The 17922-nt window shown below is 42.1% G+C and overlaps 1 protein-coding gene across 2 annotated transcripts in view; it reads right to left on the bottom strand.

Moving 5' to 3' along the window:
• The window catches only part of FBXL18 (F-box and leucine rich repeat protein 18), a 216733-nt gene that overhangs the window by 176912 nt on the left and 21899 nt on the right, over positions 1–17922 (bottom strand). The window contains exons 2-4 of one of the 2 annotated variants that reach the window (XM_085629164.1): positions 16164–16360; positions 14630–14824; positions 656–2211 (exon numbers count right to left, since the gene is read on the bottom strand). In XM_085629164.1, coding sequence (XP_085485290.1) covers positions 656–2211; positions 14630–14824; positions 16164–16211 — 1799 coding nt within the window. In that variant the 5' untranslated portion in view covers positions 16212–16360. The remainder of the gene's footprint in view (positions 1–655; positions 2212–14629; positions 14825–16163; positions 16361–17922) is intronic. The other variant, XM_085629165.1, reaches the window with a different exon arrangement.

Below are 17922 nucleotides of genomic sequence, written 5' to 3'. Positions count from 1 at the left end.
CACCTGTCCGTTTAAATCTTGTGCGTCTTTGCCGAATAAAGATCTAGAACTCATTTTTTTGAGGCAACTGTAAATAAAACGTAAAATTTTTGTGGAATCATTTACTGAACCACTTTTAGGACCTAGGATTATAGCAATATGATGCTATGTCTGGCAACTCTGTATTTATCAAGCCAGGATACATCACATTTTTTTTTTCTTCATGCACCCGCTGGAAACACAGATTTTGATTAAATAATTCTTCTTACAAATATCGGTCTTTAATTTCTTCACAAATGCTTTACAACTCTTTTGATATCTTATCACCTTTTTGTTGGTTTCATCTACATTTAGCACCAAGTTCCTCAATCCGACCTTTCTCTACCTCTTCTATATCTTCCGCTTACTCGCCATCAAAAGTGTAAAGTTCCCTTTTTATCTACATCATGTATGTTCTTCAACTCTTCAAACTGCCCTTTACTGCACTAAGCCTTTTAGCTAGATCTCACACTACCTTATTCCCTTTTCCATCAGTTTGCAATGTCTTTCTTACAATCAAATGTTATTCTTTTAGGCACTCATTATTTTTTCCTTTCTTCATGGTTCACTGCAGTCCCCTCTACAAAACCAGACTTGGCAGGGGCACAATTCAAACACAGCAATATTGAAGTCTCACCTGAGATCTTTAAGCTGCTTGCAGTGCTTCAGCATTTCACAAAAAGAAGACATATAGACCACTTTTCCCATCATGCCAAGATTGGCCAAGGATAGCACCTGGAGCTTCTGGCATTTCAAACCAATGCTGATGAGTCCAGAGCCTGTAAGAATTCCGGGCATTTGTGCCAAAGTGAGGCTTTGCAAAAATGTCAGCTGGCTGATTGCTGCCACCTCTGCATCACTGACCTTGTGTGCTCGGCTGCAAGGTGGTAAAGAGTTGCGAATGGCTCGTTCATTCCTTGGCATAGCAGAAGAGAAACTAGACCCAATTAATTCCAGGCTTTCAAGAAATGGGCTGTCCCCCAGAAAACTCCAGAAATAGTTAGAAGAAAAAACATGGTCTTGCTCAGGAACATTCCTGGGGTATGTCTGCACCCCAATTCTAACTTTCTTTCCAAATCCTCGAGGCACAGCATTAGCCATAGTTGGAGATGCAGTCTGCACAGAGTTGTTTTCGGAGTTTCTAGAGCTGTCTGCAATAGCGCAAACTGGCAAAGCCAAGGACCGGAGATGCCGGAGGTGTGCCAGTACCTGACACAAGTGCCTTCCTGAGTTCTCGGAACTATGATGATGAGCAGAAGAAAGATTTAAATGTTTCAGATTACAGCAAGTTGTAACTAGAGCTTCCAGAATGCTGCTGTCAATATCATCCTCTGCTTTCCGAAACAAAGTATCTGGTGTCAGACAGTGAACACACCCACCGAGGTCAAGGCTCACCAAGCTTTTACAGTCTTTGCCCCCATTTATCACCCTTTGAATTAACTGCCCTCCAGAAAGAGTACAACGGCTGAAGCTGAAGTAGACGGGATTGATGAACTTCAGCTGCTGAAGAAGGGATGAGCCATTAACCCAAGATTTAGGCAATTGCAAAGCATCCAAGGAAACGTTCCTAGCCATCGAGTCCAAAAGGTTCTTAGTAGCTCCATTCTCTGCTAGACTGCCTGGCACAGAGATGAGGAATGCACGCAGATTTTCTGGAGTCCGGTCACTCAGCACCGCCAGATACAGCCTGACCACCTCTTGGTTAACACTTCCTGGGGCAAGCCGTGCATAAAAAAGGCGAAGGTTCTGGTAGTGAGGTACATTGCTTTGGCCAACCATTAGTTGACCAGACAGCAAAGTACCCTCTCGCGTCCTATCCAGGATTTCAAAGTACAACAGAAGCTTTTCAAGACTTGTACAACAGGGCACGACCCCATAAGATGGTGTGAACAGTGTCTGTTTCAGCTCTAAAACACGGCTCAGCGTGTCTTTACACTCGCTGCTTAACTGACCAGCATCGAATCCCGGGTTCACATCAATGGCAAGTGACCTCAGCTGTTGAAGGCATGACAGCATCTTGGAAAGGCGGACAGAAGTCAAGTGGCATCCAGACAAGTTCAGTTTCACTAAGTCCTTGCATCGTGCGACGAGGTCAATGGTGCGGCTGGATAGCCAGTAGCAGCCACTTAAATCCAGTACGTGCAGCCCTTTCCCAATCTCAACCAGCAGTTGCTTGACTTTGTCATCACTGGCCTGCAGTACACACACAAAAAGATTTATGTTAAACAGTCATACAGTGAAGGGCTTACTAGTGTTTTCAAGATCAAAGTGTGTTTTATTTTGCTTTTGTTGCTATTGGTGAGAGGGTGGGAGAGACTACTGCCAATTTTATGCCCTTTATTCAAAAAATGTTATTGTTTAGTTAATTAAAACCACTGCCATTTTATGCTGTTTAAATCCTTGGCAGATCACTTGTGTAGAGCCTTGTACTTACCAAGGGAACATGGTCATTATCACCAGAGGAAAAATGCAGAATAAGTCGTTGCCAGACATCTCAATATTTAACTTGGTCATGGAACCAAAGGACTGGAGAACAGTGGTGTATTCCTAACTAATTCGCAATAAAATAAATAAATAAACCAATGTGTGTTTTGGAACATAGTCAGTCAGCCAAATACTTTACTTTGGGAATCAACTGATAAAACATAGTAAAAAAATTATATCATTACCCTCAATTTGATAAAACATAGTTAATGATGAACCATTTAAGACATAGACCAAAATAAACGCCTTTAGATACTCTAAGCAAAGAGCAAAAATCAAGACATTAAAAAGACTGCAGTTCTCAAAGTGTCTGATTTATATAGTACTTAGGGTTACAAATGCTTTTATTTTCAATACCCATCACAGCCATTTTCTTGTTCGGCACCCAAAAACTGGACAAAAGCAAACATAGTGAGGCACATTTTCCACCCAGGAAGTGCATTTTTGACAAGTTCTAGATTGAGCAAAAGAGGAAACCAAATTATATCTGAAGGATGAAAGTGGTAAAATGACTCGTCTGAATTTGGCATACAAGACTTTGGGCTTTCCTAGTTCGACCTCATCCAATAAGGCAGGATCCATTTTAGAGCTGAGAATGCACCTGCCAGTCTCTCTTGAGCTGGATTAGCCAATTGCTTCAATATGAGCCATTACTTATTGGTAGACTTAACATTATGTGATTGTCTCTGGAGCTGGCCCCATATGTGGCAGTTCTAGGAGCACAGACTTCACAGACATGCGAGAAGCATTACAAACTCCCCCACTCCAAGCACCACTGGACCGCTCACATGTCCTCCATAGAGTGCCTTAACTAAAGTGATGCCCATAATACTCAAGAATATGGGACATTGAGAGTACCTATCTCGGATCCTTAACAACCATTTCAAAATACAGTTTTTGCAGAAGGTCTGCAGTGATCATTACAAATCCATAAACTGACTCCTTTTGTCCAAACAACAATTGTAGCTTACATCTCCTCAGACCTAATTAGCACAGGATCCTTGCTTCTAATGAGTACCTTGCTACTAATATGCTACCATCCCAGTACAATGCTGAAAAGTAAGCAAGACATTGATTCTCAATTATGTGGCCCGAGTCTTAGAGACTAAATCTTTGCTACCATTGGCAACTAGATGCCAAATAGTTTGTGCATCATTGGTCCTACCTACCTCAAGGAGTTCAGGGCAATTTGTATGTTCCCAGTTCTCCTTTTCCCTATTAGGTATATTTTATAAACCTTCATATTGGATCGCATTTCCTCATTGTTTTTTCAATTTTTCTTCACCAGGAGGAAGATTTTCAATCCTGTGCACTCCCTCTCATATGCAGGATAGGTTTCTTTTGATTCGGGTTCCTTTAGTGAAAAGTTTAAACAAAACTGGGCCATATCTCACAGAGGGATTGGTGAACTTCAACATACTGATAGGGTTCTAGTTATTCGATTCACAAGCACCACAGAATATCTGTAATTAGGGTATGAACGGAAAGAAGTGCACACCTCATTGCTCATTGCCAGCGAGTCCCATTTGAGTCTTAAATTATTCACTATGACCACATTATTGCAAAACTTGATGCAACTTTGGGAAAGCACAATATCACTTTATTCAAGATATTATATAAGGGGTTCATAGTTAATTTCAGCACCTTTCTCAACAGCCAAGTCAATGATCAGGTACCAGCTTGGTTGATTTAACATTATAAAATTGATCATCCTGCTGTACTGCCAGCTACTGATGGTATGTTGTTGAATGGAATCCAAATTCGATCCACTAGTACAGGTGCAGAATCCGTGCATCAAAGTCAAATGGGCCATATGCCGCCAAACTCTTCAGCAGGTCATAAGCACAGCTAGGGTGCATGGGATCTCCCTTGCCCGGAATTCCTCATGCAGGAGGATTATGTGAACACTGTAGGTTCAAGTATGGTGTGAAAATCGCCTGCTACCACTATGGCAAATCTGTCTTTAGCACTGTAGTGTTGTGACAGTTAAGTAGCATGCGATCTGTTGCATTTAAAGCAGTTGAATCATCCCTGTGTTTAAGTTCTCGGTTATGAATATTACAAGGCATCATTCTGCAGCGTGGTTTCAAGGTTAACAGTAGTTGCGGTCTAGGTTTGTGATCAGTTTCTATTGCAGTAACATGACAGTTTAAATGTAACCCTACCCACAACCAGCCTTTGGACTCCCCCCCCCCCCCCCCCCCCCGCCGTCCCCCTAATGCCCAAAGCCGGGATAAAAAAATCTCAATGGAAGAGTGCAGACAGCATGTGTAGAATCAAAGTCTTCCCAGTCAATTGGTGCGGTGTTCTCCGAGTGTCCAGCAATGTTTCAAAAACATATATTTACTTTTGCTGTCGCAGTAACAATCACCACACCCCACTGTTAATCACATAACCTGATTGTTGGAAATGGCCCTTTCTAGGGTGTTTTCCCTTGACTTTAAGCTTTTCTTCTTCCCTATTGTCCGTTGTTTTAGATGCCAGCCTTAGGAAACATCATGTCAACAGTAACGGTTTCATGAGGTATTTATGCTTAATCTTGTTAATGAGGCAACATTAAAGGGCGAGCGCTTGTAAAAGATTTTTGTTGATAAGAATGGGAGGTGGGATGATGGTGATTTATGCGCAAGCAGGTTGACAAGAAAAGATTAACAAGACGAGTCATATTCTGATAATACTACAAGAAAATTTTAGCCTCCTGCACATCACGGGCTCACCTTTATTGTTAGCACAGGTTTTGAGAAGGTTTTGTTTGCATTAGAATAACGGAAACAGATTCTTTGGGGAAATAATTTGAAGGGATTGTTGCATTGATTGCTGAGTAATTTGAAATAATTTCAGTTTCACATGTGTACACGAGGGGACAACAGGGTGGGACTGAAGCAGGAAATTATTGAAGAGGGTGAAGGGGTGAAATTAGCACTGTTAGCCACTGAATGTATTTGATCCTATTTATTTTGTTTGTGATGGGTTGGTTTAGCGTTTCTTTCTAATTTATTCACAGCAACCCCTGACGAAGAACTGTTTGGTTCGAAATGCATTGGGTTTTTAAACGAGACTGTTATGGAATTGATTGACCACACATGCCAATGTTAAAGCTCGGATGGGCAACAGAAGGCATTTGAATATGAGAAAAAAGTAATTGGGTTCAACATAGATGTTTCCGGAGTGGTTCTATCAAGCAGCAAAGTAATAGATTACAATGAAGATACAATGAGTGGTATACTATGGATGAATCTGGCCAACTTGGAATATGAGGTTTACTCTATAGGATCGTTTTCCTCACTTTAGCAGTGCAGCAGCTGGGTGTACAACAAGTACACCTTTGTTCATTAGCCTTAGGATTTAGGCACGTTTGCACTGCCATGCATTGTCAAAGCCGTGTGCTCATTATGTACATGCTGCGGAGTGGTGTTGTATGATTGGCTGATTCGAGTTAGCTGTAAGTCCCTTGTCCTGGGGTAAGATCTATACCAGGAGCATTTATCTCCAATGTGCCTCAGTGGGTGTGCCATACTGGCTGTGCCATCCACAGAGGTAGCTCATTAATTGTGACACAGGTTTGCCATGAAGGGGTCTCTGTGTGCACGGGTTACTGTTACTTGCCTTGGCGTTTACAAAGCTGTGTGCCAAGGTTCTGCATGTCTCCTGCTATATCAGAGTTATCCCTCGTGACGGGGAGCGTGTGTTGGGAAGAGGTTGGGCAGGTGTGTGTATGTGTTATATGCAAGAGTCGTGACTGATACCAGGTGGTGAGTTTGGTACAATGGGCCCTGCTTCTGGGATCGGATTAGCATGAGAGGATGTAGGGAAAGGCGGTCTAGTATTACCTCCTACAAGCAGAATAGCAACAGTATGATGTTGGGTATCGAAGAGTTCATAATGCGAATCCTCTCCGGTAGTGGGCGTGAGTTCAACATTATGATGATGGAAATGTCACTTTGGGAAAGTGGGCATTTCGATGTGCAATGCTCTGTGTGCCTGTCTCCTAATTCACAACTGGGTGCTAGGGGGATAGCCACATTTGTGCATTCCTGATTAAGGGCCATAACCTAGGGGTTCACTGGAAACTGCAGACCTCTGACTTTGAAGGGCTTTTCTGGCATGGTTATGTGGGGGTGGAATTGGCATATGCCTTCCAAGTGGCAGGGTCTTTTCCCCACTAAAAATAGTGATCAAACCTACTGGGGTAGGATAGCAGACAGGACATCATTTAGAGAGGGCCTGTGCATTTGAAAGGTGGCCTTTTGAACCAATCGTATCTTCAAAGGCCATAGTGGGTATAACTACTGGGACTTCGACCTCCGGAAGTAGAGACACATCTGGACTTGGAACCATACTACGCTGGTTGGATACTAGGACAGTGACATGAGCAATCATTAGGGCAGGAGGGACTGCAATTGGACTATCTGCAGACTTGTGGTGGCTTGGCGCTGGTCGTGCTTCAAGAAGGGGACTATCACTGGGTGAGTTTGCCTGGACATTGCTGGCATGCAGCTAGTGTAAACTGTCGTGGCCCGTGTCTCGAAGTATTCTCTGAGGACCGGTGAGCTGGCCTCGTGTCCACGAGATTCCAGGGACAAAAAGCATCTCACTGTCTCCACGAAACAGTAAGGACTGCACTGGGAGCAGCGGAGACAGGTGGAAGTGATCGTGGTTGGGACAAGGAACGTCCTGACATACACCATCATATTGCTGTGCAAGAGGAGTGTGTGCAAAGATTGGCAGCCATCTGATGTGCTGGGACATGAGGAGTTCAAGGAATGCGGGGGAAGCTTGCAGAGTCCAAGCGGCCTGTGCTTGCATTCAAGGGGACCTGTGCTCGCTTGTGCTCCGAGGGGTGTTGGGGGAAACTGAGTCAGGAGCTGAGACTGTCTTTGGCCTCCAGATCAGGAGGACTGCAGTGCCTGACAGAGCATCCTCTGCCTGAGGTCATTCGCTCCCTCTCCCTGGACCCACGCCAAAGGGGGGTGCTTTGTTTTGGAAAACAGTGCGACGAGACCCAAGGGGTTTCGTGTGCCTTGTGGGCATCTGCAGCTAACTGCAGGGGCCTATGGCAGGTCACACCTTCACTTGAAGGGAAAACATTTCTCCAGACGGGGAGCAGGACAGCTTCCTGGCAGGCCCACTTCTGATCTGATGCAGTTATCTCTTTCGTCTACAAGGCCAGGCAGAGTTCTCCATCTCACCAATATGTTATAAGTAGTCAGCCACATACACTAAACCTTACAACATCACCAAGCAGGCAGCGGAAATCAAATGTTAGATCTTTTCAGAGTGCACGCTGTTGCTGGGACCTGGAAATGACTCTAGTGAAGCAGACACCATAAAGTCTGAATACTACACATGGCCATGTGTAAATTTGTGCTTAAGTGTGTGATTTATCGCAAGCTGTTATCTGGTACTGATGTTTATTGCTGTGCAAAGACTAGGAGTGATCTCTTTTACCAACTTAATGTGTAGAGAGTCCTGACTTGCCTGCTCCCTCAACTTAATCTTTAGTTAACGGGTGAGGCACACAGACCACCCAGATGCTTCTTAATACAGAAAACCCAATTTCCAGATTTCCCTGGAGCCATCCACCTACATATCACCAAACCCAGGGCACCTAAATCGCTTAAAGTCCATCACTCGGACAGAGTACTGTGCAGGAAAGCTTCTGCAGTAGTATGTATACAAAATCAAGTGTTATGCATAGGTGGGTTAAGGGATACACTAGTATGTGTAAGTGTTAATAAATTATTGTAATTTGTCGGCTGAATTAATTAATATGCCATAAACGCAATTAGCAGAAATAGTGTCAATATGTTCACTTCAGAGGCATGGTGTCTCAATGTCTTTTGTTGGGGATGCATAAATACATTTCCAGAAGAATCTTATGAAGGAATTTCTAGCGGATTTGTAAGCCGCTGACAAACAAACTTCTCTGTATCAACCAAGGTATAATGATCGAATTAAGAAATTGAACTTGAAAACAACGGGCAATTAAGAAGAAATTGTGCTGGAATGGAGGAGCATCTGAAAATGTTGCAGACGTCTAGTAAAATAACTGCTCAATGCCACAGGATATTTTAAATTTTTATTTAAAAGTGGCAACGTTTTCTGCCCAGAAGGGGAGAGTGAAAAGAAAAGTAAAGGAACCTAAGAATGATGTTCATTTCTGGACTCGTAGAAGGTGGTCGATTGCTTCTGCAATCCTGAAAGGGTATAAAGTGTGTCATTTGAACAGGGTTGTACTATGCAAGGCAGGTTAAGAGAGTATGGAGGAGGTCCTGCATGAAGCTTCAAAACAAGCTGGAGCAGAGACAGCATGGAATGTGGAAAAAGGATTGCTAATATGGGTCCAGTAAATGTTCATGAGATATTTTTTATCAAGTCTGGAAGTTGCTAAGAATAGTTATGAAGGCCAATGGAACAAGTGTTTGTAAGTGTGTTAAGAAGCAACCTGTCCAGACCTCTTCAATAATTCTAACCTGGGAAGCAAGTCTCCAAGGTCTTGTTTGGGACTAATGCTTTTATTTCTGTGAATTTTTACACAGTCTTCTATACTGAAGGAATATCTGCTATTTTGCTCTTTTCGACTTGGTGCTCTATTCTAGCCCTAGTGGTTGCCACTCAGCATTCAAGTGCATGGATAAGCAAGGCCAGCAAGGATAAAAACTAAAAATACCTTGAGACGCCTCCATGAATTCACCAATCCTCAAATTACTCCACCACCATCTTTAATTTTATATCATCCACCAATTTGAATTGCAAAGCTGAGATGTTTGTATATGCAATGTATCAAATCTATTCATGTTCCCCTCTTGCTTACGGATCAGTAACCACAGAAAAAGCCTGTGATCAAGCACAGACTATCCATTCCAGGGGCAAATAACTTCAGGTGATCCTACTCTACCTTGTCCCTTTGCTCCAGCCATTCTCCTGTCCATACTAAAATTCACTCATGTGTCAGCCTATCTGAATGTTATTTGAACTATCTCCTCAAAGACATCAAATACTACTGATGTTTAAAGAGTACTGGATCTAAAGAGTGTTTAAGACATACCTGCATGGATTTTATTAAGTCCAAAAAAGAAACTGTGCACACAATCTAAAAGGAGGAAATAACCTTTGTGACATTAACATTCTTATGAATAAATAAAACCAACTTCTAAAGCGCAAACAGCTGCTCCAACAGGAGCGTCCCCGCGCTCTGCTACAATGGGGAAGAAGGTCTCTATTACACTTCTCTAAAAAGGAAAGTCTTCAAATATGTCATAAAGATGGACTCAGAAGGTGCACCCCGAAGATGCTCTGGGAGGGAGTTCCACAGGGTGGGAGCCAAAATGAGAATGCTCTTCCCCCAGCTCTCGTTTTATGTTCCCTAGCAATCTAAAGATTTTGACTCACAGATCGGGGGCTCTGGGCGGCTCCGTATTTTTATAATTTTGTCCTGGATATAGGCCGGGCCCTTCTTAAGTACAGCCCTATAGTGATCATGAGGGTTTTGAACTTTATTCTTTGCTTGATCTGTAGCTAATGTAATACATTCAGGTCTTCCCGAATAGACTGATGTTTAGGGGTGTTCAGAACAAGACGAGCTTCCGCATTCTGAATGCATTATAGCCTATTAGTCAACTCCAGAGGTGCCCCCATAAAAAGGACATTACAATAGTCCAATCTAAGTGTGGTCGATGCATGAACTATATCTTCCCGAGTGACCTCTGGAAAAAATGTTAAGGTCTTTCTCAAAGATTTCAGTAGAGAAAAACAGAATCCAGCTACAGATGAACATAAAGTTTAAATGATAGGGCCGCATCTATATTCACCCCAAGATTTTTTTCCAACAGATGTTGGCGAGAGGGGGAGGGCGAATTCACCCAACTCACTAGGCCATATTTTCATCATATCCAAAGGGGAAGAGGAAGCACTGTTACTACTGGTACGTACTGTCATCTTGCTATCTGAAGTACACAGTGCCCTTCCACCCTTTCTCGTTATATATGAACAGAAAGTAGCTGAGCTTCAGAGGTCGACGTGCTTCAGGTTTGTGAGGCAGCAAGGGAAATTAAAAGACCTCTTTTCTTGCAAGGGACACAAGTAGGCAAGACACCTGCTCGGAGCACTATCCACTACTCACTGAAGGTCCACCTTACTGAATCCCATGCTCTAACATAGGAACACACTCCTGCTGACCTCAAGACACCGTTCCCCCCTCCCTTATATCCTAAGACGGATACCCATTACAGCTTTTTCTTTCTACTCCCGTTTGGCTTGAAGTGTGGACTACTTATATTATTTACTTCTTTATGGATTAGGCTTTTCAATTGAGCACTCCTAACCTCCCTGCAAATGCCTCGGAGCACTTTGGGCTATGGAATCATATGCGAGGGAAGTGGCTTGCCCACACCCACCCACCCACCCTCCCTCCTCCAGTTGTCTGTATTACCTTGCACCCACACTTCGTTCTATTGCACGTGTTGCCCTGCCCCTACCCTCCATCCAGTTTTCGGTGCTGCCCTGCTCCCACCCTGCCTTCCGTTGGTTGGGCTACCCTGCTTCATAGAATTTGTTTTGTTTAACTTGGTCACTCTGCACAGCCACGCTATTGTACAACATGACTTAAAAAATGTACTTCTATCGGTTTTCCCTAAGCTTGTTCACATCATATGTGTGCATGTGCTCATTAGAGATATGGGGTTGAAAGATTTTTCACAGAAGTTGCACTTACCTTGAATTTTTTTGAAGTTTTAAATATTTTGCTACATCGTAACATTCATTGACCATAGTCGATTCTCATACTTCATCTGCTGGTAGAGCTTTGAGTTCTAAGATTAAGTAGATTTTGTAGTCTATGGCCACAGTCAAATAGCAAAGCCAGATAGTAATACGGTCTGTCTTGCTCAAAACAAATTGATTAAAGAGATTACCGTCATGGGCGGAAAAACATCAAGACGGGCCCAACTAGCTTTGAGAACAGGATCCATTAAAGTTTTGCCACACCCTTAATTTTCTTGTAGCAGCTTATGAAGCTGGGGATGCCAGACTGAAGTTAGTAGAAATATTAGACAAACCTATAGAAGAGAAGGACTTTTAAATGAACATTTGAACCAGGCCAGGATCATCTTATCCAAATTACATCTTCAAATGGACAACAGGAGATTATTCTCCTTTAAAAAGACTGAATTATCTTTTTAACTAATACTTCAAGATTCATTTTGAACATTCTGACAGCACCTGGCTTCCTCAATCTTCCTGAAGAAGACAATACAACACCTATTCATCCTTCTTGTGTGCAAACACTGAAGACATAAGTGTGTAAAAGCTACAGAAAGCAAAATAGACATTGGAAGGAAAGGAAGAGGTACTTGGAATTTCATATATTCTATTTTTAACACCACCTTTATATTATCTTGTGAGTAAGAGTAAGCTAAGAGTTAGGCAGACAAATCTTGTGCTTCATTTGAGATAACAAATCTAAGATTTGTTTTTACAAATTTGTTTTAGCTGAGGAAATGCTTGTACCTAGATCTCAGAAACACTGCATGAATGTTCTAAATGTCCTCGAATCTCTGTTGATTCTCGACTGTCAGTTTGCAAATAAACATTTATTGATCAATATTGGTTTAGAAAGCAGAGATGCCAGAGCAATCAATAAACTCAAGGTTTAGTTCCACACATTAGTGATTGAGTGCGACTTGCTTCATCAATCCATCATAATTCTTAATTTGTATTTTTAAATCGACTTTCTTTATGAAATCTGAGGTCTTAAGATCTAGATAAAAATGTTCCCTATTCGCCTGTCTGACCTTCTCCTATGCTGAACCATTCTAAGATCATTCCTGTTGTTCCAGTCCTCCGAATCTAGAGTTTTAAAATCAACACTCTAAAGAAAACCCATGCATACCGGCCTTGTTTTTGACATTACTCTGCTGTTGCTCAGGCTCATTCGATCAAGAATAAACACTTCAATAAGAGCCTCAGTTATCCTTTTGGCCGGGTTCCATTTTCTTTTATTAATTTTGGGGGACAGAATGGAAAGTCTTTGCTCCCAGGCCCCCCTGTTCCACCGGATGTAGACTCATAGCTCGGCTCATATTCTAAGGGCTGAGTGGGCTCACACTGTGGCAGAAGTGCATCAACAGGCACGCTCAAAAGATGTCACATGATACCAGCCCCTAACATTACTAATCTTTGCAGCAGGAATGTCCTTTTGAAACTCTTTCTCTGAGGGTGTGAAGGCACCTGCATATTCTATTAGGGTGTGGGCAGGAGTAAATATCTAATTATATGTAGAGTGACAAAGGAGAGTGGCTTTGTACGGATTTCTGCACAGACGTTCTGGTCCAAAGATCTTCTGTCTCCCAATCTCTGGTTTTTAACGCTAGATAACTGCGACATAGTCTCCCAGTGATTCCCTAATTTAATGAGGTGAAACACAGAAATATAGTTGGCTGTTTCTGAGCATTTGAGAGCAGCTACAATTCCTTCACCCACTGGTTCATTTCGGCAGATTTGGCCACTAATGTCTGGAATCAGAAGGCGGGTGAGCTGGAGGACAGGTCAGCAGGAGCATCAGTCTCAGTGTATTGAGCTTCACTTATGGGCACCAAAGATGGAATGATCAGTAATGAGTGCCAAGCACCTGCAAAGTTGCTGGTGTCCCACTGAATATATTTGTCAAGACAATATTTTAAAACACCCAAAAAAGACTGTGTCGGTGCTTGTCCCTCTTGCTTAGTTTGAGCTTCCCTGGGCTGAGTAGCTTTGCTCTCTGCCCAGCATCAATAAAACAAAATCCCTCTCAAGACAAGGACTCAATTATAGCATGGTCAAAAGCGTGTTTATCTGTATCAGTGTTTTGCACAATAAAATTATCATCCTCGTTTTGATTGCTATAATTAATTTAGATGGAATACAGTACTTACACAAATGTGTAAATTCAGTATAGAGACTTTACTGGGCATCTTCACTATCCTCGTAATTATTGGAAAATCAGAGGTGAATAGCAAATTTAGAGCAACTGGTCTTTCCTTCCGGTCCCATGGTACCCTACTTAAGCATATTAACGGTATCCTTCTTAAATTCAGGACTAACACAGCAAAAGCACAAATCTCCGAACCACACATTTTGGGTGGACAGTTTATGACTAAGCATGTTCATTTAGTGTCTGTATGAGAAAAGCAGCCTGTTTGTGATTAGAAAAATGTAGAATGTAGAGAGTTCAAATATGCTTGTTTAATGATGATCAAAAAGTGGAGAGTTGACAAAGGACAGGTGACAAGTTCAAACTTTTGTAGTCCCAGGATATGTCGGCCTGTAGAGCTATTGACTTTTGGAAGTCTACATGTGCAAGAGAGACATACCCAGTTCATATAGTCAAGTTGGGGGGAGGTAAAGGCGATGATTACAATAGACATGTTAAAAAATAAAAGATAATGTAGAATGCACAAAGAAACATCAATAAGTGTCAAGGTTGACCTGAGGAATCCAGGGAATGAGGACATCTTGACAGAATAGAACTTGCTTTAGGACAACAGATGAGTGGGTTGTTCAGTGCCTGGACTCCAAAAAGAAGAGTTCAAGAGACAAGAGTGGATATTAAAGAACAGAATATCAGTTTCTAGTAAGACTGTAGGAGAGATACTCCATATTTGATAAAACTACCTCTAAAGATGCCTTTTAGGGTTGCTTTTGAAACTGGGCAAGATACGCTCCTTAGGTAGTGTGTTTGAAGGGAGGCTTCGGGCTGTATTGTCACAGATATTAATATGTTCCAATGCTTAGTAATGTGAGAAGAACAAACTAGTCAGGACAACTACAGTTTGAAATTTTTGTTCAGAGGCTCCTTCGCTTTATAATTATTTATCCCTGTACCATGTTTCTACAAACAGCAACAAATGAAGGTGAGGCATTCTGTGTTGTGTGGGGAAGGAGAAATAGTGAGGCAGATAATAATTGTACCAAAAAAATATTTTCCCTTAAAAGTGGTCTGAAGAGAAAAGAAAACTGCTCACCTATCACATTCTCAGTCATGTGTATGTGCACGGCCTAGTCTGTTATATTCACTTGGAAATTAGGTCATCTAGCCCACTTTTGTTTCGAGCATTTTTGGTGTGAACTTTTTACATGCATGTAAACTTACCTGATATTCCTTGTGCAGCACAACCTGTTTAGTTAGGCTACTATCCAGACACAGTGTTGCTAGCTTCCGGCACACTCTCCTAACGTTAAGAATCAGGTCTGTGCTAGGGATGTAACTCAGGATGTGCAATAGAATTTCATCTGAAAACTCCGTGGGGTTGATACCTTCTTCAGTGTACTCCTCATTCAGCATCTCCTAAAACACAAATGTCCAACAATAAAAACAAAAGGAGATGTTAGGCATCCTGGTGAAGTCCGTCATGAACAGATCCCAAAATACATCTCTCAGCACAGCACCTCTCCACTTACAATCTTTTTGGTCGTTTTAACTCAATGTAGAGGAATTTTTTAGAAGATGACTGATTCAATTTGAGCCTCGAACTCAGCTAGATTTGTGTTTTAAGATAATGGATGGAATGTTGAACATTGTCAAACATTAACCCCCCCGTCCCAGGACTCTTTTTTCCGGTCTGGAGAGGACCTGGCTTGGCAGTTCGTGCAGGACTGTTTCCTTGAGAAACAGGGTCAAGACTGATTTGCATATGGTGGCGTAGTGAGCAAAAGAACTATGGATTTAACCCAGATCTCTTGACTGGGGGTGAATGTATGATTCAGTCAGCATTCAGTCCATTATTTGTTTGCGAAGCGCTTTACTATTTAATATGGCTTAAATGTTTGTCTGATAGTACAGCACAGTATATAATCTTAAACTGTGTACAATTATGATTAATAGTTTTGCTGATTTAAGTGCACCCTCTACTTAGGTTTTGCTAAAATCTATCCATAGGTGAAAACCTCTTGTGGACCATACCAAAAACTTACAGTCGGCTTAGAGCCATAGTGACCATTGTTTACCACTGCATTGGCTTATTGTCACTCATGTGCATACTTCTAATATGATGATTTGCCTTCCTCTTGTTGTCCCTTCCTTTGGAGCATAGCCTCTTTACAATTATTATGACTTGAATTCATCCCCTGCTCTTTTTTAGGAAACTACTTTTTTGTATTAAGCACTCCATGAGAACGCCTGTGTTTCCTTGCTCCCTTGTGCAGCATCCTCTCTGCTCAAATACAGGCCCTGCTGCTTCCGCTTCACTCGCCCCACTCCGCGGATGCTTCTCAACCATTTCACAGTTTTTAAAAAAATGCTTTCAATTAAATTTTTGGGAGGCCCAGTAGTTGCCATTTGTTGCCGGGCTACTCCTTAGTCCAAAAAGCACTTTTGTAGGCCTATGTTGCTCCAAAGCTCCCTTCCACTTCCCCAAGATTCCCCCAGTCCCCATCCACTCCTCCCATGCCCTCAGGGTCCTATACAAAAAATGGTATCATTCTAGGTTTTTTTCTAGCTATTAAATCATTTTTGCAAATAAAATTTCATGTGCTTAAATTTACTGATCCAACATTTCATCCTGCAACTTTATCAGCTAGAAAATGTGACAAATAAGGCACTCATCTTCATACCCATCGCACAAGTCATAATATATGCACACACATCTGGCTACAGTGAGCATCTTTGTTCAAGACAAAAAATTCACCTTACTAAATGGTGACTTCCTGAAAGGAGAGCGATTGCATGCAGTCATCCCTCCACGAGCCACAAGACAATGAAATGGTAAGAAAGCCACACAATAAAGAGCATTGCTTGCCCAGGTCCTCTATCGAACGTTCATCACCATTGAGGAGCGCATGGAGGACAGGGAGTACACTCCTTCTCACAATCTACTCTCCCCACCTGCAACGGGAGATGAATGGCACATTAGTCACCAATGATTTAAAGAGGCATTTGAAATTGTGATATGGAGTCGAGAGCTGCCTCCCTCCGATAGTAGGCCCCTCATTCAATACACATCCTCCATGTATACTAAATCACAAACAATGAATGATGGGAAAAAGCACCAGACAGGTATGCCCTTTGTCTTCACTATGGTATTCCACAGCAACTGTGCCTCTAACAAGAACCTCAACGGCTAAAGGTCATTCCTTGGGAATACAAATAGCCAACCAATATCATGTTATATCCTTGAATGCCGATGAAATCTTGCTACACTTATGACATGCAGAGATAGACCTCCCGGCAGTCATTAACACATTAGAATAATTTTAGCAGGGTGTTTGTTCTAAAAATAAAGTGTGGCAAATTCTCCCTATACCCATAGAACTCACTTCCAGAAGATGAACACAATCATCTGGCCAGAAACGACTCCCTTGGGAGAGGGAACCATTTAGATACCTAGGGTTGCATATATATATAGCAGAGACAAGCAACTGCCGACCACAAATTTAGGCATGGCTATTGCGACCAACGAAAATATGTCCTAGTGGTGGCTTCCCCAGTCTCCCATGAGTAGAACAGCAGTACCCAAAACGATAGTATTGCCAAGGGCACTGATATTTTTGCAGCCCCAACAGTGGTGATGACAAGGAAAAGGTTTGCGGAGTTGCATGCATCTCAGTCCGACTTCATATTGCTGAAGGGACTGAAAAGGGTTGCTATGACAAAAGCTAGTAGCCCATTGGGGTATTAGCAGCTCCTAATAATGAGACATATTACCTGGTAAAGCAGCCGAAAAGGCCAGCAAGATGCTTTAGAAGTAGCAGAAATCCTGAAAGAAGACATAGAGAAGCCAAATTGACTGTGACCAGGTTACTTGAAGCAGTACTTGCAAGCACAGCGTAAATGCTCTGACTACTAAAAATAGTACCGTTGTCGGAGAAGTGTCAAACTAATGGGAGACAAATTAAATTATGTCCTGAGATACAAATAGAATGCCTACCACACTTTAGATTAATATTCGAATTATGAAGCAGGCGCCCATGGGAAGAAGAGTGCGAGACAGTAGGTGATCTATACGAAAACAGAGCTCTCCGCTCCTTTGAGAACATCCGAGAACACTATGATTGATATGTAAATAACTGATCCTGAATGTTTAAAACTACCAGAGAACACGAAGAATGTGCCCAAGAATCCAAATTTAAACTCTTACAATTTAACTACTTACACTAACCTCACCTGCCTCCAAAACGAATAAACAAAATGTACTCTGGGATGAGCAGCACATGCCTTAGATACAAAAGGAATGACGCAGGCTTCAACCACATGCTAAGGATTGTACATAGTAAAGGAATATTGCAACACAGTGGAGAATACAGAGGCAGAATAAATGGACTGGTAACACATGTGTGGCTCGAAATCTTATCTACTGGGACTACAACCTAGACTGAAAAATCACAGGTGCACAAACAGATTAGTGGACCGTGCATATATACTAGCCAAGAGAAGAACAGCAGTAGGGC

The sequence above is a fragment of the Triturus cristatus genome, chromosome 10 (genome assembly GCF_964204655.1).
Source record: "Triturus cristatus chromosome 10, aTriCri1.1, whole genome shotgun sequence".
NCBI classification, from domain to species: Eukaryota; Metazoa; Chordata; class Amphibia; order Caudata; family Salamandridae; genus Triturus; species Triturus cristatus.
This window is presented reverse-complemented; position numbering and strand designations above follow the sequence as displayed.